The 27,017-nt window shown below is 35.5% G+C and overlaps 1 protein-coding gene and 1 long non-coding RNA gene across 28 annotated transcripts in view; one reads left to right on the top strand and one right to left on the bottom strand.

Annotated features, from left to right (window-relative positions):
- Nucleotides 1–27,017, top strand: part of LOC144320764 (uncharacterized) — a 141,942-nt gene that overhangs the window by 6,739 nt on the left and 108,186 nt on the right. For 13 of the 14 annotated variants that reach the window (XR_013386398.1, XR_013386404.1, XR_013386393.1 and 10 more), the window contains exons 2-3: nt 1,949–2,281; nt 4,563–4,731. This is a non-coding gene — a long non-coding RNA (uncharacterized LOC144320764). The remainder of the gene's footprint in view (nt 1–1,948; nt 2,282–4,562; nt 4,732–27,017) is intronic. The other variant, XR_013386406.1, reaches the window with a different exon arrangement.
- The window catches only part of GPHN (gephyrin), a 620,043-nt gene continuing 594,165 nt past the window's right edge, over nt 1,140–27,017 (bottom strand). For all 14 annotated transcript variants that reach the window (XM_077909682.1, XM_077909670.1, XM_077909673.1 and 11 more), the window contains 5 exons: nt 23,248–23,321; nt 17,454–17,518; nt 13,314–13,417; nt 3,417–3,513; nt 1,140–2,136 (listed from right to left, as the gene is read on the bottom strand). In XM_077909682.1, coding sequence (XP_077765808.1) covers nt 2,003–2,136; nt 3,417–3,513; nt 13,314–13,417; nt 17,454–17,518; nt 23,248–23,321 — 474 coding nt within the window. In that variant the 3' untranslated portion in view covers nt 1,140–2,002. The remainder of the gene's footprint in view (nt 2,137–3,416; nt 3,514–13,313; nt 13,418–17,453; nt 17,519–23,247; nt 23,322–27,017) is intronic.

Raw genomic sequence — 27,017 nt, 5'->3', positions numbered from 1 at the left:
AATTCTCTGTTTCTGGAATACCCTTCTTCCTGTATCATCACCATTAAAATCTACCGTTCCTTCAAGATCTACCAAAATACCATCTTGCCCCTTGAAACCTTATCTGTAGGAAGTTCTCACTTGAACTCCTCTGACTCTTTAAATCTGAATTATAGCACTTATCACATTCTACACACTCTACCATGTACTAGCAAATATCAAGCATATTAAATATTATGGTTACTTGTACATTTTTGTCATTTCTCTTAATGGGAGTATAATGTCAGCTGTTATGCTTTGTAAACAATAGCATGATGTACCTTGTATCCAAGCACATAGATGCTTAATAAATGTTTCTTCAAAGAATGTAGACACTTTGCATGGTCTTTCATTTAACTTCTATTAATTAACCTTATGTTCTTTAACTGAAAATATAAAAGATTTAAAATATAGATCGTGTTATTTTCAACTCTGGAAATATCAAATATCACTATCAAATTTTTCTTGTTTACTACTTGGCTTTATCCAACACCATCATTTGACACCTTGTTCACTAGTAGTCCAATTTTTGTTGTTTGCTTTGCTAAGTATACCCTACAGAATATTTAATTAATGTCCTTTGTTACTAGTACTTAGAAAGTGCCTCTAAGTTTTTATTATTGGAGCCACATGGATAGAGTTTATTTTGTTTGTATATTTTCTATGGGTAGTACAGATTTTTCCCATTTCTTTCTTCCTTCCTAACATATACAAAAATTTCCAATTACTCATCAGCAATTCCCTGCTTCATTACTTATTCTTTTTCCTCATTCCAAAGAACTGTAGATTTTTGAAATTTGTTTTTATTCATTTATAAGAAGAAATTAGTTTTTTCCTCCATATCAAGTTTCTTCTCTCTAAATTTGCTTGCTATTCTTTTGCTATGACTGGAAAGACCAGACCAACTCTAGGTTCTCTAGTATTTTCTAATTTGTATTTTCACAATGCTGTAGACTATAACACTATAGTAAAATACAGAGATATATTATGCCACGGTTTCAATCACCTTTATACCACTTACCCTTGCCACATCATCTTTACTATTCCTTTTATCCAAGCAGAACCCCATCAGAATGGCATGACAATCTTCTCTTTTTTAATAACAAGACCAATACAATAGATTTTTAAATAATGATCAAGGATTTTTTTTTTATTCATTAAGTTTCAGTATCATTACAGAAAATGTTATGGTACAGAGTTGTTTAACATTATTTTTTCTTTGCTCTTGATTTCCACGTGAATGCTGGTAACACTAATATCTGTACAAGATCAGTCTTTGATTTTATTTTTTGTTCTGTACAATTTTAAATGTGTTGGTTAAAAAGGCTGTCAGCACTTAAGGAAGCATTTTTCCCCCAGTTTGTTTATTCAAATAAAAGGTATCCAGTTACTGCCCAAGAGTACTGTGCCTTGAGGCTACTGGGGTGAGGTGCCTGACACTCTGCAGGGGAGGGTTCTCCCTGAGGCAAGGCAGGGTCTCCACCCAGTCACTCTTCAATTGGCACTGTGCACATAAACACGAGATACAGGATAAAGAACAAGCAAAAGCTCTCTGAAAAGCGGTTATGAAGCATACTAAGAAGGGAAATTTAAGTGTTGCCTACGCTAGTATAAATAAGCAGACAGCCTTGATTAAGAGCATAATTAGTTGTATTTTAAAGATGAGAAAAACACAAGTTCTGCAGGCACCTACTGCTGTCTACTAAAAGCTATCGCTATCAGACCTAGCATTGAACACACAAAGCAATTTGCAAGAAAGGAAAAATTTGCTTTGATATAATCAGAATAGAGTTGTCTGTTAAGATTTATTTTTAGATGTTTTTTCTTTAAAAGGTATTTAAATTCTTTTGAAATATAGTTCAAGATGTTGACTATACAGATCAACTTTTATCCAAATCAGAAAAACTAGCTGTGCCGTTGCATATTACAGGATACAGTCAATGATATGTGGACATGCATCGAAGCTTTCTCTCTCTGGTGACCATCATAGCCGTCCAATGACCATGACATCCACCACCTCGCCCTTATGGAGCTCCACATACTGCTCTGTCTTTGGAGGTAGCATCAACAATCCGTTGGCACTGCGCATGCTCATCAGACGGCTGCTCATCTGGTTACCTAGGAAGAAATACCTCATTACAGCAGCAACATCACAGGGCATACATCTGGAGCCCTTGCAGTTTTTTTCAAAATAAACACCAATGAACAGAAACAGAGGCTTCAAGGGGAAGAGAGAAGATCAAGCTTCCCAGTCCTTTTCCAGGTAGCCTTGCTACTGTATCCTATTTTAAATATCCTTTATTTATTTATTGTTTTTGTTTTGTTTTATTCTGTTTTCTCAGCAGGGGAAAAAATAGGGGACAAACATAAATATCATCTGTAAGAAGTTAAACTGCTTTAAAAATATTAATATATATAAGCTGTGACAACAGAGTGATGCATATTAAGCTAATAATAAAAATAAACATTAGGAATTATTGCTTAAAAGAATAAAATATGATTTTATAGCATCATGCAAAATGCCACAGAATTTCTCAGTTCAGGCTAAAATGTTATGTATGTCTGAAAAGAGAGGATTGTCAAACTTATTTTTAAAAAGACAACAATCATTTCTTTAGTGTTTACTAAGTGCCAGACAGCACAGCAAGTAGTTTCCTTAACTATCTTATTTGATTTGTATAAGATTCAAAAGAGGTTAAGAAACTTGCCTACAGTCCTATTAACTAGTTGGAGGCCAATTTGAATGCAAGTCTAGAGGAATCATTGCCTATGTCCTTAGTCACTATGCTAACTGATGTTTGTACTTGATAGGACCTTTGTTTGAAAACTGATACAGGTTTTCTGGAGCTAAATCAAAAAGTAGGTAAATATGGCTAAGATACTTGGGGATAAAAGTTTACAGTTTGGAAGAGGTAACTAGACTTCACCTAGTTTAAAGTCAAAGAACTCTTAAGTTATCAATATTGATTTCTTAGTCCTTAAACTTTACTAATATCTAAGGTATGGTGGAGGCTACAGAGAATCACATTATAATTGAGCTTTAATGTCACATTTCAGGGTGGCAGAACATAGTACCCTCCTTTTTCTACAACCAAAACTATACTCAGGATTTCGAGGTTGAACAAATAAATAAAAATCTTCCATGATTCTAGAATTGTATTTCAAAAATTTATCTAGAAAATATGGTTCCATGGTATAAATAAACCTTTATTAAAAATTTTGTTTTTACTCTTATTTTCTTCTTATGCTGTACTGTTTGGGAATAATTGAACTCATCTAATCTTTCAAAAAGGACAATGTACAACAATTACAAAACTAGGAAGGAGGTTATACATGAGTTTTGTGCTTTACCAGAATACATGTATAGAAATACCCACAGGTATGAATGACTGACTAACCTGTACTCTGTGCCCAAGGCAGTGGTTCTTGGTGATGCCAAGTCAATATACACCGATGGTATTCTGGGCGAGGATCCAGTTTTACGTCACATGATAACTATAGAATATAGAGTAAATGAAAACAAAGTTGATCACCTGATCATCTGTTAAAACTATAGGGGTGAAAGTTGTGCAAAGAATAAAGTGGATGTGGAAAATATCCTGGCATTCTGCTGTTTCCACCACTGCCATCTTATGTTTCTAATACAGGAAGTACAGAGGTTGGGTTACTCTGGTGAAAAGAGAAAAGAAGGCTAAAAAGTTGGTATTCGTAGTCATGAAAAGGGCAGATGAAAACAATAAGGTCTATTTTTGAAGTGTAATTTTATGAGTTGATAGTACAGATACCTCTGACCTATGAATTGAGAAATCAAAGTAGGTATTTTAACACTGAAAATAAAAGAAATAGACCTAAACAAACAAATAAGCTCAATATCCATTTATATGTGTGTCAATCTGTCTGTCCATCCAACATTTACTGAGACACTCTTCTGCTACCCATTCATAAGCCTACCTTTAATACAAAAGAGTTACTTACTTTCTTTTCTCTTGAATATTCCCCTAGTGTCCCAATACTGATATACAATCTTGATTAAGGCAAATAAAAGTAGTCTCTACTAAAAGTATTACCATTTTTGGTTAGCCACATCACTGGTACTAAAAGAATTCCTCTGAATGAGTCTTTACTGGCATATTTCATATCTTTCCAATAAGTATAAAATCCTTTCTAATATAGCAAATTCAGTTTACATACACAATATAGAATGATTAATCAACCTTTAACCTATAGTCGTTAACAAAAATCTATTTCATTAAATTCATCCTGAAATCTGAAAAATTAGAGTGATAATGTGTTGGTATTCCACAACAACTGAACAACTTTATATTGCATATAATTATGTACTATAGCCCATCAAAGATTAGTTCAATGTTATTGAGTAAGACTTGTTCATTTTACATAGCACAATAATCATTTGAGTTACTCTACCTTAAAATGGTCCAAAACTCTTTATCCAACTAAAACAGGATTATTTATGCTAATACAATTACAACTTGAAGATCCTAGAAATTTTTTAAAAATATTTTATTTATTTATTTATTCATGAGAGACGCACAGAGAGAGGCAGAGACCTAGGCAGAGGGAGACGCAGGTTCCCTGTGGGGAGTCTGATGCAGGACTCCATACCAGCACCCGAGGATCACGCCCTGAGCCAAAGGCAGACGCTCAACCACTGAGCCACCCAGGAGTCCCAAGATCCTAGACCTTTTGATTCAAGTAAGTCTATCTCCAATCCATTCTAGTCACTCTGTTCTTAAACATTCTAATTTTTCACTCTGACACCCCTGCTTTTCCTCTGGAATCCAGAATAAAATTCAATTCTTTTTTTCTTGATTAAATCATACCTCTTTCACTTGATATTGTTTATGTTTATACTCTATTTCATATCTACTGAGGGGGTAACTTCCCATTATTCCTAAATTATTATGTGCTTACTTGATGGCAAAACTGTCTCTCTTTCAATCCCTCTGTGTATGGGTGTTCTCCAAAATGAGACTACAAGGCCATTCCCATGCTGTGTTATTTGCTAAGTGTTTAAGCAGGTTTTTTTTTTCCCTGACAATGGCACTGAATTGGCTCTTAGTAGAATGGCAGAACAAATTAGAATAGGATGATATCTGACATCCAGGTTCTACTCCCAATTGTGCTGCTAATGGGTGTGCTGGATTAACAAGATATTTTGCTTTCCTAAACCTGTTTGTTCATCTACAAAATAGTGTTGTTTTAAAGGAAGATATTTATGGTAATTTAAGAAACAATAATCAATTGCAGCAAGAGATGAAACTGACTAGATTTTTATGGCATTTTACTAAAATGCAGAATAGTTTATTATTTAGTTGTACTGACATTATAATTCTGGCATACTATATCACTTAGCTTAAGAAATCACTTATTTACTATGAATGTTGATGCTTATAAGAATGATGTATGATGAGTAAACACAGACCTTTTTTTTTGGTGAAAAAGTTGGTTTTTCACTTCAATGACTTTTTCTATTCATTCAAAATTGAAGTGGGCTGTGGACTCGGACTGTTTCCTCTGTTTCCTTTTGAATATTTTTCTGACATGCTGTAGTCACTCAAGAGATAAAACTGTATTATGTTGTATAGTGTTATATTGTATGTTCTATATGTAAATGTCTAAGGGAGAAAACTGAAAAAAAAGTCAACAGAGGGATGCCTGGATGGCTCAGCGGTTGAGTACCTGCCTTTGGCTCAGGGCGTGATCCTGTGATCCTGGGACTGAATCCCACATCGGGCTTCCTGCAGGGAGCCTGCTCCTCCCTCTGCCTATGTCTCTGTCTCTCTGTCACTCATGAATAAATAAAGAAAATCTTAAAAAAAAAAAAGTCAACAGAATGAGAAGATAAGTCACAAACTGGGAGAAAATATTTGTAAAAGACATCTAATGGAGGCCTGTTACCCAAAAGGGGGATGCCTGGGTGGCTCAGTGGTTGAGCATCTGCCTTTGGCACAGGACGTGACCCTCAAGTCCCAGGATCGAGTCCCACATCGGGCTCCCTGCATGGAGCCTGCTTTTCCCTCTATGTCTCTGCCCTTCTCTCTGTATCTCTCATGAATAAATAAATAAAATCTTAAAGAAACAACAACAAATAAAATATACAAAAAGTTCTTAAAACTCAATAAGAAACAACTGGATTAAAAAATGGGCAAGGGGCGCCTCGGAGGCTCAGTTGGTTAAGCAACTAACTTTGAATTTCAGCTCAGGTTCTGATCTCAGGATTGTAAGGTCAAGCCCTGCATTGGGCTCTGTGCTCAGTTAGGAGTCTGCTTGAGATTCTCTTTCTCTCTCACTCTGCCCCTCCTGTTCATGCTCTCTCAAATAAATAAATCTGTTTTAAGAAATGGGCAAAAGACCTAAACAGATAATTCATTAAAGAAGATATACAGATGGTGAGGAAGCATATTAAAAGATATTAAATATTATATGTCATTAGGGAATTGTAAACAAAAACAATGAGATTATCATTGCACACACCCCTACCAAAGACTACAATGCAGAACTCTGGCCACATCAAATCCTGGTAAGAATATGGAGGAATGAGAACTCTTATTCATCCCTGGTGGGAATGCAAAATGGTACAGCCACTTTGGAAGACTGTTTGGCAGTTTCTCACCAAATTAAAATACTTTTCCCATACAATTTAGCAGTCATGCTCCTTGCTATTTACTAAACTAAACAGAAAATTTATGTTCACATAAAAACCTGCACATCAGTTTGTAGCAGCTTTATCCATAATTGTCAAAACTCGGAAGTGATCAAGATGTCCCTCAATAGGTGGATGGATATTATTTAGCACTAGAAAAAATAAGCTATGAATATATTAAAAGATATGGAGGAAACTTAAATGCATATTGCTAAGTGAAAGGAGTCAATCTGAAAAGGCCACATTACTCTGGAAAAGACAAAACTATGGAGACAATAAAAAGGATTCAGGGTTAGCAGGAAGGAGGGATGAATAGGCAGGGTACAGAAAGTTTTTAGGGCAATGAAACTACTCTGTATGACATGACAATGGTAGATATATGTAATTATACATTTGTCAAGACCCTCAGAATATACAACACCAAGAGGGAACCCTTGGTAACCCTGGGTGGTAATGATGTGTCAGTGTAGGTTCATCAGTTGAAACAAATGTACCACTTTGGTACAGACTTCAATAGTGGGAGAGGCTGTGCATGTGTGAAGACAGGGGGTATATGGGAACTCTCTGTACCTTCCATTTAATTTTCCAGTGAATCTAAAAAATAAAATTTCTTAATTAAAAAAGGAAAGACTATTTTGTTCTTTTTTGTTCTCCCCATCTTATAGAGAAGTGATCTTAAAGAATTCTCAGAGTAAAAAATTAATTGCAAATACAATGCAGTTGTGTTATCCCTCAGCTGTTAATATGACACTAAAAGAGTATAAAGAAGTTAAGTAATCAACTCTTCTTAGGGACATTGAGAAAAGTTTCATACGAGATGCAATATCTGAGTCTTATGACTAAGGAATCTTGAAAGTTGAGAAAGGAGATGGTGGAAAGGATTTTTTCCCACCTTCTAGAAAGGGGGAAAAATTCACAGTCAGAGGCAGGAGATCTCATATCCATTCTAAAAGCAGTAAATAGTTTAAAATGGTGAGAGTACAGGATGAGACACAGATGAAGCTAGAGTGGAAAAAAAGCCTTGGGATGAAGGGCTTCCTACGTTCACGTGAGAAGTTTGGATTTAACCCTGGGGTCATGGGAAGATGGAAGCATTTTAGTTGGAGATGCTTACATGATTAGAGCTAGACAGAATAGGGGTTTAAGAAGAGGCAAGATTAGAAGTAGGTAAACTGTTAAATATGTCAAGGGCTATAATCAAGTAAATGTTGGAGCCATCATTCAAACCAGACTTATTTGGTTATAAAAGTCAGAGGATATGGATGATGGAGGCAGTTTTAGGAGAATGGTGAAGATTTGGAAGGCTGTAGTAAGGAATGGAAGACGCTGATCCATGGGATATAGGGGGATTACAAGGGGAATCTAAGCCCCTGCTGAGGTTTATAAATTGGAAGTGATAACATAAACACCTGTAGACTCTTTTTTAGTTGTAGCTAGGAATAAAAGTGAAGGATAAAGAAGGGAGGACTGATCCAAGTTTGTGGATTTTTTAGAGTGGGCTATTGTGGAAGGAAGAGGAAAAAAAAAAAAAAGTGACATGCTACACCACAGGATTTAGGTTGGATGAAGAAAGTGAAAAGGCCAGAGGGGCTTAAGGACTGAGGGAAAGGAGAGGGGTAAAAAGAGTGCCTACACCCTTTAATATCTATGGATAGGTAACTTGCCATTGTTCCTAAACTGAATACCAGAGTTGGTGATTTTGAGACAGAGTACTTCAGGGTATTGAAAAAGGATGTACATGTTGAATTGCTTAAGTAGAAATAAAGGTATTGAGAATTGTGGAAATAAAGCAACTGACAGTAAGAGGTGAGGCAGAAGGTAGACTATGAGACACCTGCCAAAGACCTGAATGTCTTTGGAAGGTTTGATGGTGGTAATGTGAAAAAAGTGAAAGCTCCAGAAGATTCAGGGGAATAGGCTGGGACTCAGGACTGTATAGACTGGAGAAGAGTTGAGAAAACAGATGACCAAAGGGAATTCTATTTGGGTGGCAGCCCAGGAAAACATGCTCAAGGCCCTGGTTGGTCTTGGGGGCCTTGACTTTGCTCCCGTCTGGTCAAAGCTTCCAAGGAGTGGTTACTGCACTTTTACACTAACTTATTTGATAAGTTCTATGAAGTTATGAGGCACTGATTTCATTAGTCTACCAGAGAGATCCTTGAGTTTATTTATTTTGTAAGTCATGAGTCTAAAATTTATCATGTAACTTTAAAATCTTTGCACATGGTGGTATATGGATCAATTTCAAATTAACTTTTCCAAAAATTTTATAATTTAGTCATATTTTTCATTTCCTAATGAGTTAAAACTGATTCACATTTTTTATAAATCATGGACAGTTCTATAATTTTCAGTATCTGTTTTTTAATCCACAGGCCATGATATTCTCATATAATAGGCATCCAATAATATCTTTTGATAATCAATGACTGATCTTGTCACAATAAAAAAATCATATTTCTCTTTACAGTAGTAAATACCTTAGCAGTTTTTGCACAAAATAAGCATTTTATTAACATGCTTTGTATTTTACTGTTTATGACATCAGACAGAAAGCATTCACCAACTTCTCGTAGCATAAAGACAGTAATGCTCAAGAGAAGAGGTAAGATGGACAAATTAGAATAGTCCAGTAGAGATCAACATGCCCATATTCTCCCAGGACTCGGTCCCATGGGAGATGAAAATATTTTCCCTTTCCCTTCTCTTAATCACTGCCTGAGGTGAGCGGTTAATACTAAAATAAGTTATCTCAGGTACGTTTCTAGAGAAAAAAGTTGGTAACAAAGGCAGTATAGGGCACTTTGATGGGATATCAAGGAAACAGATTACAGAAACACAAAAGGATATTCTTTGGTAGAAACATTAGGTTAATAAGTCGATAAATTAAGATTATGTTTCTGATTGTCTACTGGAAATTAGGAGTATTTACTCTTCAACCATAACTGATCAAGGACATAGGGCAAGTGTTTATTCTAAACTGATGTTTGTCAGAACACATTGATATAAGAGGATGACATTTTTTGTGCTGACCTTTTAAAATAATGCAGCATTGCCCTGACCATAGGACAGCTGTATTGGATCCAGCACTGTGAGTTACTGACACCAGTATTTAACAACTACCTCACTTCCTGAAAGCAGTAATGATTGGAAGAGGCTGTGATTATAGCAACCATTTGGAGAACAGTAATAAGTGGTGTCTGTAAGCTGCATATTGGCTCGTCAAAAAATAGAGACAATAAGCTTACCATGTTTCAAAGAAAGTAAATAAAGTTATGTTCTAAAAGTTGTCAGGATGCCTGGGTGGCTCAGTGGTTGAGCACCTGCCTTTGGCCCAGGGCGTGATCCTGGAGTCCCAGGATCGAGTCCCACACTGGGCTCCCTACATGGAGCCTGCTTCTCTCTCTGCCTGTGTCTCTGTGTCTCTCATGAAAAGTGGTGGTTATATCAGGAAAGGTGTGGAGAGGATTTTAGGAGCTAAAAACAGAAGAGAACAGCCAAGTACACCGATGACCCATTCTAACGGTCCCAGGGACACTGCTCTGTGGGAGAAAGGATTCTTGGACCAATTCTCAAGTCCATGAGTTGAGAAGAATGAACAACAGTGTGAACAATGTACCAAGGACCTCTGTAATCATTGTTGTCAGTAAGGATAGCTACCACAATGTCAGTTTTAAAAAAGAGATGGTGAATGTTAAAATGAGAAATAAGTGAAAAGATTCATAAGAACTTTGCAAAGTCAAAGAGAAATCCTCTTTTTCTCTTATAACAATGTGGATTTTTCTTATTTCCTAAATTTAGCAAATGTGAAAATAGTGAGCAAATTCATATTACTGATTTAGATGTCTAAGCTTTATAACTTTGACCTTCTGATTTGATGAGAATACTTTTTGTTCATTAATAGCTTTTTTCTTCTTTTTCCATTAAATTTAAAATAAGACCACTGCTGTGATTATTGGAGAAAAAACTCAAATAATTTGTTTTCAGAAATATCTAGTTGAACTTTTGTTAACCTTTAAAGAAAAGGAGGATATCTCTTCATATACTTGTCTACAAAATCTCAGTATTTAAAAGGTCAATGTTAAAAGTATTTGAAGCCTAGATTTTCTTAACATTTTATCCTATATTTCACAATATTTTATTAATATTTCTTCTTCTTCTTCTTCTTCTTCTTCTTCTTCTTCTTCTTCTTCTTCTCTATGCTTTGTGTTCTTCTTGTCAATTAATCATAGCATTCTGTCATATCTGAATTTATTTCAAAGCTCTTGAAAAGTCAGTTTAGGTATTTGAAAAAACCGGATACATACATGCAAAAGATTAAATTGGGATTCCTTTCTTTACACTATATACAAAAATCAATTCAAAATGGTTTAAGGACTTACATGTAAAACCTGAAAAGTAAAACTAGAAGAAAATATATGGAAAATTTTTTTGGTAATGGTCTTGGCAATGATTTCTTAGATTTGACACCAAAAGCATAAGCAACAAAATAAAAAACAGACAAGTGGTACTATATCAAGCTAAAAAGCTTCTGCATAGCAATGGAAACAACAGTGTGAAAGGGAAACTACGGAATAGAAGAAAATATGTCAAACCATCTATCTGATAAGTGGTTAATGTGCAAAATACATAAGAATTTCTTCAATGCAACAGCAAAAAGACAACCTGATTTAAAAATGGGCAAAGGAGTTGAATAGACATTTCTCTAAAGAAGATAAATGAATGGCCACTAGGTATATGAAAGAGCTCAACATCACTAATCTTAGAGAGATGCAGATCAAAACCACAATGAGATACCATCTCACAACTGTTAGGATGGCTATTACCAAAAAACAAACAAACAAACAAACAAACAAACAAACAAACAAAATACCACAACACAAAAGATAAGTATTGTGAGGAAGTAGAGAATCTGAAATACTCATATAAGGTTGGTAGGAATTTATAACAGTTCAGCCACTAATGCTTAGCGGAAACAGTATGAGGTTTCCCCTCAAATTAAAAAGAAAACATATGGTTGAGCAATTCTACTTCTGGGTATATATCCTAGAAGAACTGAAATCAGGATCTGAAAGAGATATCTGTACCCCATGTTTAGTGTAGCATTATTCACGATAGCCAAGATATGTAAACAACTCAAATGTTCATTGACAGGTGGAGGAGAATGTGCTATATTCATACAAAGGAATATTATTCAGCTTTATTTATTTATTTATTTATTTATTTATTTATTTATTTATTATTTATTATTTATTTACTTTTTTAAAGATTTCATTTATTCGTGAGAGACACACACAGAGAGAGAGGCAGAGACACAGGCAGAGGGAGAAGCAGGCTCCATGCAGAGAGTCTGATGTGGGACTCGATCCCGGGGCTCCAGGATTTTGCCCTGGGCCTAAGGCAGGAGCTAAACCGCTGAGCCACCCAGGGATCCCTATTCAGCTTTAAAAAAGAAAGATATCCTACCCTTTGTGGCAACATGGATAAACCTAGAGTACATTATGCTAAGTGAAATAAACCAGTCACAGAAGGATAAATACAGCATGATTCTACTTACATGAGGTATCTAAAATAGTCACAGAAACACAGAATATAGAATGGTGACTGTCAGAGGCTGAGGGGAGAGGGCAATGAGGAGTCGTTGTCAATGGGTATACATTTTCTCTTATGGAAGGTGAATTAGTTTTAGAGATCCATTCTGCAACATAGTACCTATAATTGACAACATAGTGCTCCACATTTAAAATACTTTTAAGAAGACAGTTCCCAGGTTAAATGTTTGTACTGCAAATCAAATACATAAAAAACAAACAAAACCATGAAAGAACACAGGGAAATTTATGGAGGTATTGGATATATTTAGTACTTTGACTGTGATGATGATGTGGGCATATGCATATATCCAATTTCATCAGAATGTTCACATTAAATAAGTGCAAATTTTTATGTATCAGTTGTATCTCAAACTTTTTTTTAAAAAGAAGCAATGGTTTGATACTGTAGGTTATATTGCCAAGAAAACTGTTGATTAGTTATACAGAAAGTGTGTTACATAATCGATTGAATAGTAGCAAATCAAACTAAAGTTAGTGTTGGTGGAGAAGGGAATTCTCATTTCTAAGTGACTTTTACTATAAGCCAAATTCCTTAGCTCTATTTGTCTTTTTCCACAGAATGTGGTCACCCTTTCCTTCTGATTCCCTAGTCTTCTCATCCTTTGTCTTTTTCTGAACTGTTTAAAATTTATCAGTGAGGTCCCAGAAAAAGTGAGCAGATATATTGCTGTCTTGTGTGAGTTTGCACAAAACAAAGGAATTCTTGTCTTTCCTTCCATATAGGTTAAATTTTAGGGTAGTCCCACCCTCTATTTACCATTTTATCATTACATATCTACTTTCATATGGGTTCTAGCCAGAGAAAATGATTTACTTTAGAAGTCATGGAATAATGTGGGTTGGGAATAAAAGGGACCCTTTTCCCTCCATTTTCTATCATGAAGGGGAGAATAAAACCACATTTTCCCTCAAAACTAATATACAAGTTTAGATGTTTGTTTTGGGCAGTTGGGAAATCATATCCTTAATTGTTATTAGGCTTCAGTTTTGGTTCCTGGTCATTTAGATAACATTACCCTGGCTTTGATGATGGTTGGCCGAGGATCCAAGATGCCCTGCATCTTTCTCAGTGCAGGCACAACAAAGAGATTGCAGGTAACCACGGCTGACACAGGATTCCCTGAAAGTCAACCAAGCAGTTATTTATAGTATACATGTAAAAATTTGCCAAATAATTATGACTGTCTATACCTTCAGGCATCATAAAGAGTGAAGTGACTAACCACTAGTCTTCCTCTTCTAAATCCCAAAGGATTCCAGAATAGAGCTACAATCAACCAAATGCCACAGAGTTATGGTGTAAACACTGGGTCTACCAGAAATACAGAAACTTCTGATTCCCAGAGCTGTTCACACCATTTATTTCCACTTTCCTGAGAACTATACATTGAATGCCATTACCAATCTTGATAAATTTTAAAGCAGATTCTACTTGCTATTTTTAAGATGTTTAAAATGCCACAGTAATACATGCTCAGTACAAAAACATTTAGAAAATGGCTAAACATAAAGAAATGTATCCATAATCCCCCTTCTACCCAGAAATTTCTTTACATTAAAAAAAAAAAATACAGGAGCCTGGGTGGCTTAGTTGGTTAAGTGTCTGCCTTTGGCTCAGGTCATGATCCTGGGATCCTGTTAAGGAGCCCCATGTCTGGCTCCCTGCTCAGCGGGAAGTCTCCTTCTTTCTCTCCCTCTGCCCCTCCCCACCAGTCTTGCTCTCTCTCTGTCTCAAATAAATAAATAAATAAAATCTTAAAAACAACAACAACAAAACCTAAATGATTTAAGGTGTAAAGAACTATGGACTGAATTGTGTCCCTTACAAATTCATTATGTTGAAGTCTTAGCACCCAATATGACTGTATTTGTAGATACTAGGGCCTCTAAAGAGGTAATCAAAGTTAATTGAGGTCATAGGGTGAGGTCCCAGTCCAATGAGACTAGTGTCTATATAAAAAGAGGGAGAAACACTCAGAGTGCATGTACACAGAAAAAAAAAAAGCCATGTGAAGACACAGTGAGAAGGTGGCCATCTGCAAGCCAGGAAGAAAGACTCAACAGAAGCCAACCTTGCTGGCATCTTAGTCTTAGACTTCTGGTCTCCAGAACTGTGTAAAAATAAATTTCTGTTGTTTAAGCCATTCAGTCTGTGATATCCTATGATGGCAGTCTGAGCAGACTTACAGAAATACGAAGGTCTCTTAAAGTTCTAAGAAAAGTTGGGGTGCCTAGGTGGCACAGCTGGTTAAGTGCCTAACTCTTCCTTTTGGCTCAGGTCATGATTTTGGGGTTATGGGACTGAGCCTCATGCCTGGCTACATGCTCAGCTTGGAGTCTGCTTCAGACTCTTTCTCCCTCACCCCTTCCTTGTTCCTCCCCACCCCCCACTCTTTCTCTCTCTCAAATAAATAAGTAAACTTAGAAAAATAAAGTTATAAGAAAAGTTTAAGGAATTCAGTTGTACTTTTCAAGAAGAAATCTTGGTGTATCATGCACTTTGAAGGAAGGAAAGGTGGGCTATGAAAAAAAAAATGAGTGCTCTAAGAATCACAGATTTAGTTTCTTGTGTGGTATTGTTAACTAAACAAACTGAACAACCCTGTTGTTCAGGGTAAGTTCCGATCTTTTTTGAGACACACAGAGAGAGAGAGAGAGAGAGAGAGAGAGGCAAAGACACAGGCAGAGGGAGAAGCAGGCTCCATGCAGGGAGCCCGATGTGGGACTGGATCCTCTCCAGGATCATGCCCTGGGCCAAAGGCAGGCGCTAAACCGCTGAGCCACCCAGGGATCCCCTAAACCTTTTTGAATCTAATTTTACTCTTCCACAAAATGAAAGGTTTAGACTATATGATTCTCAATATCCCTCCTGGGTCTAAAAGTCCAATTTTATTAATACTAATACTTTAAACAATTATTTGTTTATGAGAAACACACAGAGAGAGAGGCAGAGACACAGGCAGAAGGAGAAGCAGGCTCCATGCAGGGAGCCCGACGTGGGACTCGATCCCAGGTCTCCAGGATCATGCCCTGGGTCAAAGGTGGCGCTAAACCGCTGAGCCACCAGGGCTGCCCAATAGTAATACTTTTATACAGTGCTATTGAGCATGTATGTATACACTGGGGGTGGGGGATGAACCAGTAAGTTTTTAGGTTCCCTTGGCTTTGCTATGTGCTGCCAGTTGCATCATCAATGCAAAAGGCAGTAGCTAGTTTAGCTTATTATTAGCTAAAACCATACCTTTATAATTTTCTTCTACAAAAGTAGTTCAGAATAGATTTTCTTAAGTTGTAAAAAGTGATGAGTAATACTAATGATTTCAATAGAAAAATAAGTTGTCCAACAGCACAGCAGACTCTTAATGAGAATTAACTGCTTTTCACTTGTCTCAAAATACATAGATGACAATTTTTCTGGAAAAGCAAAAATAATAATAATAAGCAGCTATTGTTCAGCAATGATTATACTATTCCTGCAATGCTACTGCCTTATAAAATTACTCTATTAAAAATGGATTGCAAACAATTGCAAATAGTGGTTATTTTGTGTGGGGGGAAGGGAATATGGATGACATTTCCTAATGTTTACCTGTATTTTCTGTTTTTAGAGTAAACGTGTTATTTTAGTAATTTTAAAAGTTAAAAAAATTGCAAGTAGGTACATAGATCTTTTAAACTGCTTTAAAAGTTATCAAGATTAGCAATAGCTTTAAATATATGCCCTTCAGGAAAGCAGAAATACAATCATGAATTTTAAAATCCTTCTAAAAGGAAACGACTTTACTGGTTCCACAATCTGAACATCTGGGTTGTTGCTGCCCTCTTTTGGTTCATTCAGGCTGGGGAGAGAAAATTTCAAGTGAAAAGTAGCAATTTGAAAATAGTTATTTATGGGCTCCCACTATAACATTCTTTGTCTATAGGTCAAATCATACCTTCTGAAGACAAAGCAAACAGTCTTTTCTAGGCAAATGAAGCCAGGAAGAGGATCACATTTTTTTTTCAGAGTATATAAGTGTGTGTGTGTGTGTGTGTGTGTGTGTGTATAAAAGACCCTAAAAAAGGCCCTAAGGAGTTCTATACTAAAGATATATTTTGAGGACCGCTTTACTGACATGTCTTCTCTCTTAAAATTTCCTACAGGACTGAAATCTAATCTCTTTTATGCTTATAGATAGGAACTTTAAAAATGCTTTTGAAAAATTTCTGCCTGTCTTCCTTTCCTTATACTCTATTTTGAGATTTATTTAATATAAAAAGCAGATAAATATCCTAAAGCCACCCAATTTATGGATCTGAAAGGAATAAGCAGGTTATTTTCTGAAGGAATCTGTGCCAAGAAATAGAGTATGGGACACTGCTAAAGATAGAGGATAATTTTAAAAGCTAAAAAAAGAGCAAGTAGATACACAAAAATTTTAAACTGCTTTAAAATTTATCAAGATTGGTAATGACTTTAAAAGTATGGCTTTAACTGCAAGCCAAAAATCAATTTTAAAAAATTGAAATTGAAAGTCTTTATAAATGGAACCACTTTGCTTTTTCTACTATCTGAACATATGGGTTTCTGCTCACATGGGAACAAGGGTAGGGACAGTGATGTGGTCAGACTGATGATGCTGGGATTTGACTGAGAAGCACCAGCACTAGTAGTCCCTCCATCTGTGTTGCTTCCTACCCCCTGATCTCAGTTCAAATTTGGCAAGACCAAAGGCAGCTTTGTATTTTTTTGTTCTAGCATTTTCTTGCATGGTTTATTTAAGGCCCTTTGGACCTTTGAACACAATACTTCTAGTATGGGAGATGATTAGACTGCTAACTTGGACCAATTTTCTATAAGGAAATGTAGGTACCCCAGAAAGATCTAGTGACAGCTAACACTCAATTATTATCTTAGCATTTGGAATATGCTTTGAAAGATACTATCTAATTTGACATTTACACCAATCCTACAAAGCAGATTTTAGCCTCATTTTACAGATGAAGAAATGGCTTCAAAGAAGTTAAATGAATTGTCCAAGGTCATTTGGTAAGTAAAGTTGGGTCTTGAGCCCACATCTTTCATATTCCAAGTCAAGAGCTTTGATAGGGATTCAAAAAATTTTTGATCACATTTTTCCAGAAAAAGCAGAAGAAACTATTTCAATTATTCTTACCTGGTAGTGCAAAGATTATTTTTCTTACACCGTCAATATCCAAAGTTGCAAATGTTGTTGGCAGGCTAGAGAACAAAAAAGGGTATTTGTTAGTGATTGCTAAGTCATATGAGTAGATTAAGTACTCCAGTTTTCTTGCTATGTGGCTCTTCACATAGAATATTTATCATATACAAATATTTTTTTGTTGACTTTTTTAAGCCTTTATACCATGAAGTGTTTCAAGAACACTTAAATTAATTGGTTTTTAATATTTTCTGTTTTCAAGTAACCAAGCTTCCTGGTTGTCTGCAGCTTACTTTCCCCCCCTTCTTGCTAGCACCAGAGAAGTATACCTCAAATCTTGGAGTTTCTCCACCTCTGTATTATTTTTGCTGGAGATTTACAACAATCATTTTACTATCAGAAGACTACCTGGTATTACATGTCTATCAGATAAATGCCTGTTGTTTAAGATGAGTATTCCTCAACTCTTTAAAACTATACTCAGCAACAAACATAAAAACTGGCCTCCTATGAAGGCAATTTTTTTGAAATGTCAAAATAAATAAAATACCATGACTAGAACAAAATTAAAGCAACAGTAATTAAAAATACTTTCAGGGATCCCTGGGTGGCGCAGCGGTTTGGTGCCTGCCTTTGGCCCAGGGCGCGATCCTGGAGACCCGGGATCGAATCCCATGTCGGGCTCCCGGTGCATGGAGCCTGCTTCTCCCTCTGCCTGTGTCTCTGCCTCTCTCTCTCTCTGTGTGTGACTATCATAAAAAATATATATATTTTTTCAAATAATACTTCCTCAAGAGTCTAACATGAATCCTTACCATGGGGGAGGGGTGTAGGAAGGGCTGACTGAGTGGCATGGAGTCGGCAGGCTGTTAAGAATAGTGATTTTTTTTGATTGACTTCATTTTATATGAACTTCCAGCTAAAAACTTCATTATGTTAATGAAACTTGAGCATTACAGAATCTTTAGGGAATGCTAAAATTTCCACGTAGTTGAAAAATTTTCAAGTACCTATATTGTTTTTATTTTATTATTTTTGCAGCTTGGTCTTTCAAAAATGGACTACTCATTACCTTTTGCAATAGTATGATGAATGTTAACATTTTTTGATGATTCAAAACCATCATTAAGTGTTTTCTTTTTGTTTTTTTTTGGGGGGGGCAGGGGAGGGATAAAGGGAGAGGGAGAGAGAGACTCTTAAGTAGGCTCTACACCTAGCACATAAGCCTGAAGTGGGGTGTGATCTCATAACCCTGAGATCATGACCTGAGCCAAAATCAAGAGTCAGATACTTATGTAACTGAGCCACCCAGGCACCCCCATTGTTATTAACTTATTCTACTCTGCCATACTACAATGATGTTGGGTCACAGGGTATATTATGTATGTATGTAATCCATAACTCCATACCACACACTGCAGTTCCTGTTTCTTTCCCCCCCCCCTAGTTTTTTTTTCTGTGTCTCCTCTTAATCGTAGGCCCCACCATCTGGCTAAAAAGAAATTAAATTTTTTACCCTACCATCAACCAGTTGGCTTTACAGGGCACCTGGGTGGCTCAGTCAGTTAAGCAGCTGACTCTTGATTGCAGCTCAGGTCATAATCTCTAGGTTGTGAGGTTGAGCCCCTTATTGGGCTCTGTGCTGGCCATGGAGCCTGCTTAAGATTCTCTCCTTCTCCCTCTGTCCCTCCACTGCCCTCTCTCTCTCTCCCTGTCTGCCCCTTCCCCTACTCCCTCTCTTAAAAAATATAAAAAAGCTGGCTTTAGGTTTGGGAACTACAGAGTAATAGCAATAGTTATATTGTCAGAATGATAATAATAATAGAAGTTACTATTTTTAAAGAAACATCTATGCATTATATCCATTATTTCATTTAACTCTCACAACAACCCCATAAAGTGACAATTATCATCTTATTTTATAGATGAAGAAACTGAGGCTCAGATTAAGAGATTTCATCCAAATCTCTTAGCTACTAAGTGGGGAAACAAAGATTTGAACCAAGATTTCTCTAACTTCATGACTCATAATTTGATAAGGCTCTTTGTGGGTCTGCTGTGAAGTGTTGTATCTCTACTTTGTAACATCTATTTTTGGCTACTCTAAGGCTCTTTTTGCTTACTTCTTGACTCTTTGATGAATTTTAGAAAAACTAGATTAGATTATCATATCAATTTATGAGTTGGTTATTTGGCAATGACTGTTACTACGTGATGAAAATCATTTTCAAGATATACTCTCGATGACATCTATGTTCACTGTAGATGACCCATAAAAATTGTGATTGGTAGTAGTCTTGACTATCAAACTCCAAATGTCTTTTTTTTTTTAGTACCTCTGTTTAAAATCAAAGAGGTTAATTATATTCTTAATGCACTGTATGTGGGAAGAGCAAAGCTAAATTGTTCTTGAGCTTTTTATACTTCTTTTTGTTCTACTATTAAGGAGCAATTACTTTAAATTCTTCTTATCTTTAGACACGTATAAATTCTGGCCAAGTAAAGGAAGCCCATTTAAACTTCTAAACCGTTTTACGAAAGCAAACTAACACACATAATAAGAATGAGGAGGGAATGCATAATACTTTCCTTCTACTATATATAAAGCCAATTTTAAATAATCTTTTGCCTCTTGCAGATAGGTTCTGTGATTTCTCTAAAGGTACTCATTTAAAAAAGACTCCATCACAACAACACATTTTATCATGCATTATTATCATGAATGTCTTATTGCTAGACTATGAAGCTTTTGTTTAAGTTCTGGAAAGCCATTTCCTTGGATCAACACTTATTGTTCAGTTCTCCTCTTGAAATCAGAATGTAATAGCATTTATACAATGACTGAGGTCACACAGTGTTATGACTTTAAGGGAGGAGAATGAACATTAGGAACTGATGAGAGTCTTAAGAAGAGGTAAAAAATAAACTGAAAATAAAAATAGACCAAAATTATATATCACAGGTGCTGAGTAATTTAAATAATAGATATTATAAATAATTCTCCTCTAATTCTGTCTTTCCCTCTGCTCCTCCTGCCCCTCTCTAAAATAAATAAATTAATCTTAAAAAAAAAAACCCACACCATTATTCTCCTCTAGAGGTGAGGGCAACTAGTATTAGCTTCTTTTTCACTGCAAAAAGAATAGTTGATTGAATTTTTGAGGTTAGTGAGAAGCACACTGACATGCTTTTGGGATGTCCTCTGTATTCTAATCAAATTAGTACTGCCCATAGGGACAGAAAAAAAGCCTGTGCACTCATAGCATAATAATATTTGCTTAAAACAAAATACTCTCTTTTTAGAAAAAGATTTATTTGAGAGAGAGAGAGAGAGAGAAAGAGAGAGAGAAAAAGAGAGCAGTAGTAGGGACAGAGAGAGAATTTCAAGCAGACTCCCCTAATGGGGCCTAATGTGGGGCTTGATCCCAAGACCCTGTGATCACTACCTGAGCTAAAATAAAGAGTCAAATGCTTAACTGACTGAGCTACCCAGGTGCTTTATGACAAAATATTTCTTAATGAGAATGATCCAAATCCAACAGTTTCAATAATAAAAGGGCTTGGAAGCAGTAGCAATATTGGGGTGACTACAGAAATATAATGTAAAGAATTCTAAATTCCTTTATTTAAAAAAATATTTTATTTATTTATTTATTCATGAGAGACAGAGAGAGAGAGAGAGAGAGAGAGGCAGAGACAAAGGCAGAGGGAGAAGCAGGCTCCATGCAGAGAGCCTGATGTGGGACTCAATCCTGGGACTCCAGGATCACGCCCTGGGCCGAAGGCAGGCACTAAACTGCTGAGCCACACAGGGACCCCAAGAATTCTAAATTCTAAGAGTGCCTGGGTGGTTCAGTCATTTAAGTATTCAAGTCTTGATTTGGCTCAGGTCATGATCCCAGGGTGCTGGGATTGAACCTGACTCGGGCTCCTTGCTCAGTGGGTACTCTGCTTCTCCTTCTCTCTCTGCCCATTTCCCTGCTTGTGCTCTCTTAATTAATTAATTAATTAATATTTTAAGTGATTATTTAATTAAAAATAAGAATTCTAAATTCTATCAAATTGTGGAGAAGACTAGGGTTAATCTTCCCTTCATATTTAAATGGCAAAATCATGGCAGTGAAGCCTGATCTTTGCCTTAGACCTGATGAGAGGTACCCAATAAATCTGAGAGATTAGGAAGACTGGCTTGACATTTAAAAAAGGTTTCTGGAATTTACTGATGGTTCCCATAGCTCATTCATATCAACTGGTAAAGTCCCATCTCTCCTCTCTCTCAGGGTTCACGTGAGCACTCATCAGAGTATAGTTCTGAACTAAGGCATTATTTACTAAATTGTCCCTGATGGCATGGAGGTGTGTCAGAATTAGAATGCTCACCTATACACTAAGTCCTTTGAGTAGTGAATGAAAGGTTTATATAGTACCAGGGGTTTGAACAGGCAAACTATCAGTTAAAGACATGGCTACACATATTTCAACACCAATGTTTGGCATGCTTTGAGCATTTACAACTGATTATAGAAGCTCCATCAGCCTTTGAAAGAGATATGCCAGATCTCAGAATGTAGTTATTTTTCTTTTTCCTGGGACATAATAAGAAATATTATGAAACACTACTTATGAAGTATTTTTGAAAAGGAAAAAAGAATTGAATCTGAATGTAATCAAGCTTTTATTTTTTATATTTTTTAAATTTTTATGTATTTATGATAGAGAGAGAGAGAGAAAGAGAGAGAGAGAGGCAGAGACATAGGCAGAGGGAGAAGCAGGCTCCATGCACCGGGAGCCTGACATGGGATTCGATCCCGGGTCTCCAGGATTGCGCCCTGGGCCAAAGGCAGGCGCTAAACCGCTGTGCCACCCAGGGATCCCTGTAATCAAGCTTTTAGATCTAACTTCCAGTCTGTAGAATATACTGGAAAAGAAAGGAACAAGTTAACCACCACCACAAGGAAGCGATCAGCTAAATCTATTCATTAGGACAAATGATTCAGTGTCTTCAGCAGGTCAATGGCATGATAAAAAAAGGAGGATGGAGGTAAATGTTATTATTTAATAAAGATTTTAAAACAAATACAGTGAGTAGGCCTGACTTGAATTATAATTTAAATAAAACATGTAAGAAGGCATTCTTTCTCTTGATATTTGGGAGAATTTTAAATATGATTAGGGTATCAGATGATATTAAGATATTCTTATTTGTTAGGTGAGAAATACCATTGTGATTACACAAGAGAATGCTGCTGTTATTTTAGTATTATTTGAGATGTATATAAAAATAACATTGTAGAATTTGCTTTGAAACAATCCAAAACCAAAAAACCAATCTATCCCCCTATCTCTTCAAAAAGATGAAGGAGGGGATTGATAAAACAGTTATGGAAAAATGGTGATAATTCCTGAAGCCAGGTGATAGGTACAAGAAGGTTTCATTGTACACCCTACTTTTGTGTATTTTGAGAATTTTGATACTAAAATGTTTTTAAAAGGAGAGAAAGAAGCAGTATAGAAAGAGAAAAAAGAGAAAGAAGGAACCAGACATGGAACTAAAGAAAAGGTCTAGAAAGTTGCTTTGCTTTATTTATAACAAAGCCAGAGATTCATAAGGAAGATGAATTCCCATTTCAGGTAGGAGGTACATTTGTGCAAGGAATTCTATTATTATAATATTTCTTTTATTAGAGTAAATAATTCATACCAGAAAATGGAAAAAGAAAGCATTTAAAACTTATTAGTCAAAGTAAGCCAAACCAACCCCATATATAAAATAATGTTATTTTCATACCCTGGTTTCATAAAAACCCTGCCAAAATGGATCTGAGCATGAAGATCAATGTCCAGCACCTGCTTGAGATAGTCCTGCAAATATGAAAAACAATCACTTTATTTTCAAACATTCTAATATTAGACTTTCAAAACTTTATATGAAAATAAAATGAATTTGTAAGATTGAAATGAAAAGAAACATCTTATTTTAGTGAAGTTGATTTACTTAAGACAAATTCCTTCATTTCTTCATTCCGGTCATTCACTTATTCTTTAATAAATTATTTATTGAGTACCTAATATATGTTGAACACTAATCTTTGTACAGGAGGATATAGGCTTGAACAAAACACATAATGTCCCTTTTTTCATAAAAGATACATTCTAATAGAAGTAGTTAAATAATAAACCAAATCATATAAATAATTACTTGATGGTTATTGTTTCTCTTTTAATACAGAATTTTGTGTTTGAGAAAGGATGTTAACAAACAAGAAGCTTAAGAAGTTGGACTAGGTCAGGAAAGCCACATGTATGTGTACTACGTTATTCTCCTTAATTGACTCAAAATAATGTACCATTCTCAGAGAAAAGACTTGGACATTTTCCCACACTGCCAAATCTAAATAAGTCAACTAAAATAAAAAATAGGGAGGGAGTTCTAAAACAGATAGTCAAGAGACTTTAATTGTTCCAATTTTATATGCTGCCAACAAAAACAACCAACCTAAAGTTATAACCAATCCACAGTGATTTGACAAAACTTGACTTTTGGAAAAGAAAGACAACATTGTCATGCAGTTGGTTTTGTAGACATAAAGAAAAAAAACTAGTCCTAAAAATTTCTTAACTCCTAGGTCTATTGTTGAGTTTCTTGTTTTAATCTAAGAGTAAGTCTAGTAACCCACTAAAATTTCAAATATTTTACAAGCATAGGATACTTTATTTTAAACATCTGTTCCCTTCTATTTCTACAGCCTCAATGAACATCATCTCATCTGGATTACTGAAATAGGTCTCTGCCAGTAGTCCTGCCCTCCTCGAATTCATTCCTCCCATAGTAGTAAGAAACATCTCTTGAAAAACAAATCTGATCAAGTCACATATAATACTTCAAAACTTCCCGTTTTCCAGGAAAAAGCCTCATCTTTTTAAGATTGTATCTATGATTCTTGTATTTTCTAACCCCCTTTTAACCAGTCATTACTCTTATCCGGCAATTCTCTTTCCATCCAACCCCATTCCTCTTTTTCAATTTCAATCTCTCTCTCTTTCTCCATTCTCATCCCTCTTTCTCTTTTTCTCTCTCCATTCCAGCAAGATTATATCACTTAGTTTCTAAGACTTTCTTGCTCCCAGTCTCTGAAAATGTTCTTCCTTCTGTCTGGAATACTCTTTCTTTCTATCTTCTCTCCACCCCTTATTTCAATCTCAGTCATTTCCTCAGCCTCCCCTTAATTCCCAAGGCTGGATGATAGATTTCTTATCTTTATTTTGAGGCTATATTATTACATGCAAATTTAGAGTTGCTGTATTTTTCTGATGAACCAATCCATTGAAATATATGAAATGTCCCTCCTAATATCTTGTAATCCTTTTTTACCTTAATTTTCTCTGACGCAATATAGCCACACCAGCTGGCTTTCATCATAACTTTTTTTCTACTCTTTTATTTTCAATTTGTTGTGTCTTTCTATATAAAGTGGGTCTTTTATTACCATGATACAATTTATAATTTTTTTACAATCCAGAGTGACAATTGTTAATTGGAGGCCTTAGTCCATTTACATTTATATAAATTCTGCCATATTTGGGTTTAAAGCTATCACCCTACTATTTGTTTTCTATTGTTACTTCTGTTTTTATTTCATTTTTTCTTCTTTTGTGCTTTCTTTTGAATTCATCACTTTTTTGTTATTTTAATTTCTTTCCCTTCTATTAGCTTGTTAGTTACGCATTCTTTTATTATTTTAGTGGTTATTTCAAAGGTTAAAATATGCATTCTTGACTTATTATAGTTCACTATAATTTGATATTTTTATTACTTCCCTGGCAATGCATGAACCTTGAAACATGTTAACTCCATTTATTCCTCTCTGCTTTTTGTGCTATAAAGTACCAAATATTCTATATACATTTTAAGTATGTATGTATATGTGTGTATATACGTATTCAACTATTATATATATTTCTTTATATACTATACAATGTATACTGTATAATTTAATATACAATGTTTATATATAAACATATTTTAACTTCATATAAGACACTATTATTTTATACAATCAACATTCATTTACATTTAACCACATATAACTTTCTTTTGCTCCTTAGTCCTTTCTGCATTTCCATACCTCCACAATCTTTCTGACTAAAAAATTCCCTTTAGTACACAACTGTGCTTCGTTTTTATTTGGCTGAAAATGTCTTTATTTTATCTTCATTTCTGAAGGAATTTTTTGCTGTATATACAGTTTTACACCAGCTGTTTTCTTTCAACACTTTACAAATGCTATTCCATTGTTTTCTGACTTCCATCATTTCTGTTTACATCATTTGTTAGTTTTATTTGTTGGTCCTTTGAAGGTAATGTATCCTTCTGGCAAGACTTTCTCTTTGCCTTGGTTTTCTAGTAGTTTTGCTATGGTTACCTAGGTATGAGCTTTTTGTTTTTTGTATTTATCTTGACATTAACAGACCTCCTTGAATTTCTGGCTTGATGTCTTTCATTGGTTTTGGAAAACTCTACCAATATCTCTTAAATATTGCTTCTGGTCACACTCTTTCCTTTCTTCTGGACTCCAATTACATGCATGTTAGACCTTTTACCATATTCCATATGTCTTTTATGTTCTTTTCCATATTTTCCATCCCTTTTCTAAAATTTTGAATATAATGAATAGACTCTAGCTTTCCAGTGAAATTCTTCATTTTGTCCTTTATTTTTCTTAAAAATATTAATTATAGTTTTAAAAATTTCACATGAGACAAAATAAACATCAGTATCACTTTTAGAGTTGTTTCATTTTGTTTCTCTTTCTTAATTTTAGTGATTTTGTCCTATCTTTGGCATGTCTGGTGACTTTAAAACCTGAAGCCCAAACATTAAATGTGAAAAAAATTAAAGAGGTTCTAGATGATGATATATTTCTCCAGAAAGGATTTAATTTCCATTGGCAGTTACCTAAAGTAAATTAAAGATTGCCTGACCTAATCAGAGATTGACATAATTTGATGCTCAATTTCAGTCTTTGTGAAGGCTGGTATATTTCCAGTTTGTCTTTATTCCTCGAGAACTTCAAGGGTTTAAACCAAGAGCCTGAGATACTTGCCAGGCATCTTTCTCCACTGCAGGCTCCAAACTCCAAAGACTGCTAAAAATTGTTTATTTTCTTAGCCTCTTAGCTACTCTACTATGGTTGGCTTTTTGGTCTCTTGAATCATTACACATCCTCCCATTCCCTTGGCTTAGGAATTAATAAATGTGTTGAGGAAAAATATGGTGAAGAATTCTAGTGTTACTTCTCTGTGGTTCATTTTTCTCTGAGATCTTGGGTGCCTTGAATCCTGGTTGTCTAGGTTTTTCTCTTCAGACACCTGCTTTTTCTTTTTTCTTCCTTAAAATATTTTTTAAAAATTTATATAGCTTTTTTTTTTAAGATTTTATTTATTTATTCATGAGAGACATGGGGGGCAGGGGCAGAAACATAGGCAGAGGGAGACGCAGGTTCCATGCAGGGAGCCCAATATGGGACTCAATCCCAGAACTCCAGGATCATGCCCTGG

The sequence above is a fragment of the Canis aureus genome, chromosome 9 (genome assembly GCF_053574225.1).
Source record: "Canis aureus isolate CA01 chromosome 9, VMU_Caureus_v.1.0, whole genome shotgun sequence".
NCBI classification, from domain to species: domain Eukaryota; kingdom Metazoa; phylum Chordata; class Mammalia; order Carnivora; family Canidae; genus Canis; species Canis aureus.
Note: the sequence above shows the minus strand (reverse complement) of the source record. Positions and strands in the feature narration are given on the sequence as shown.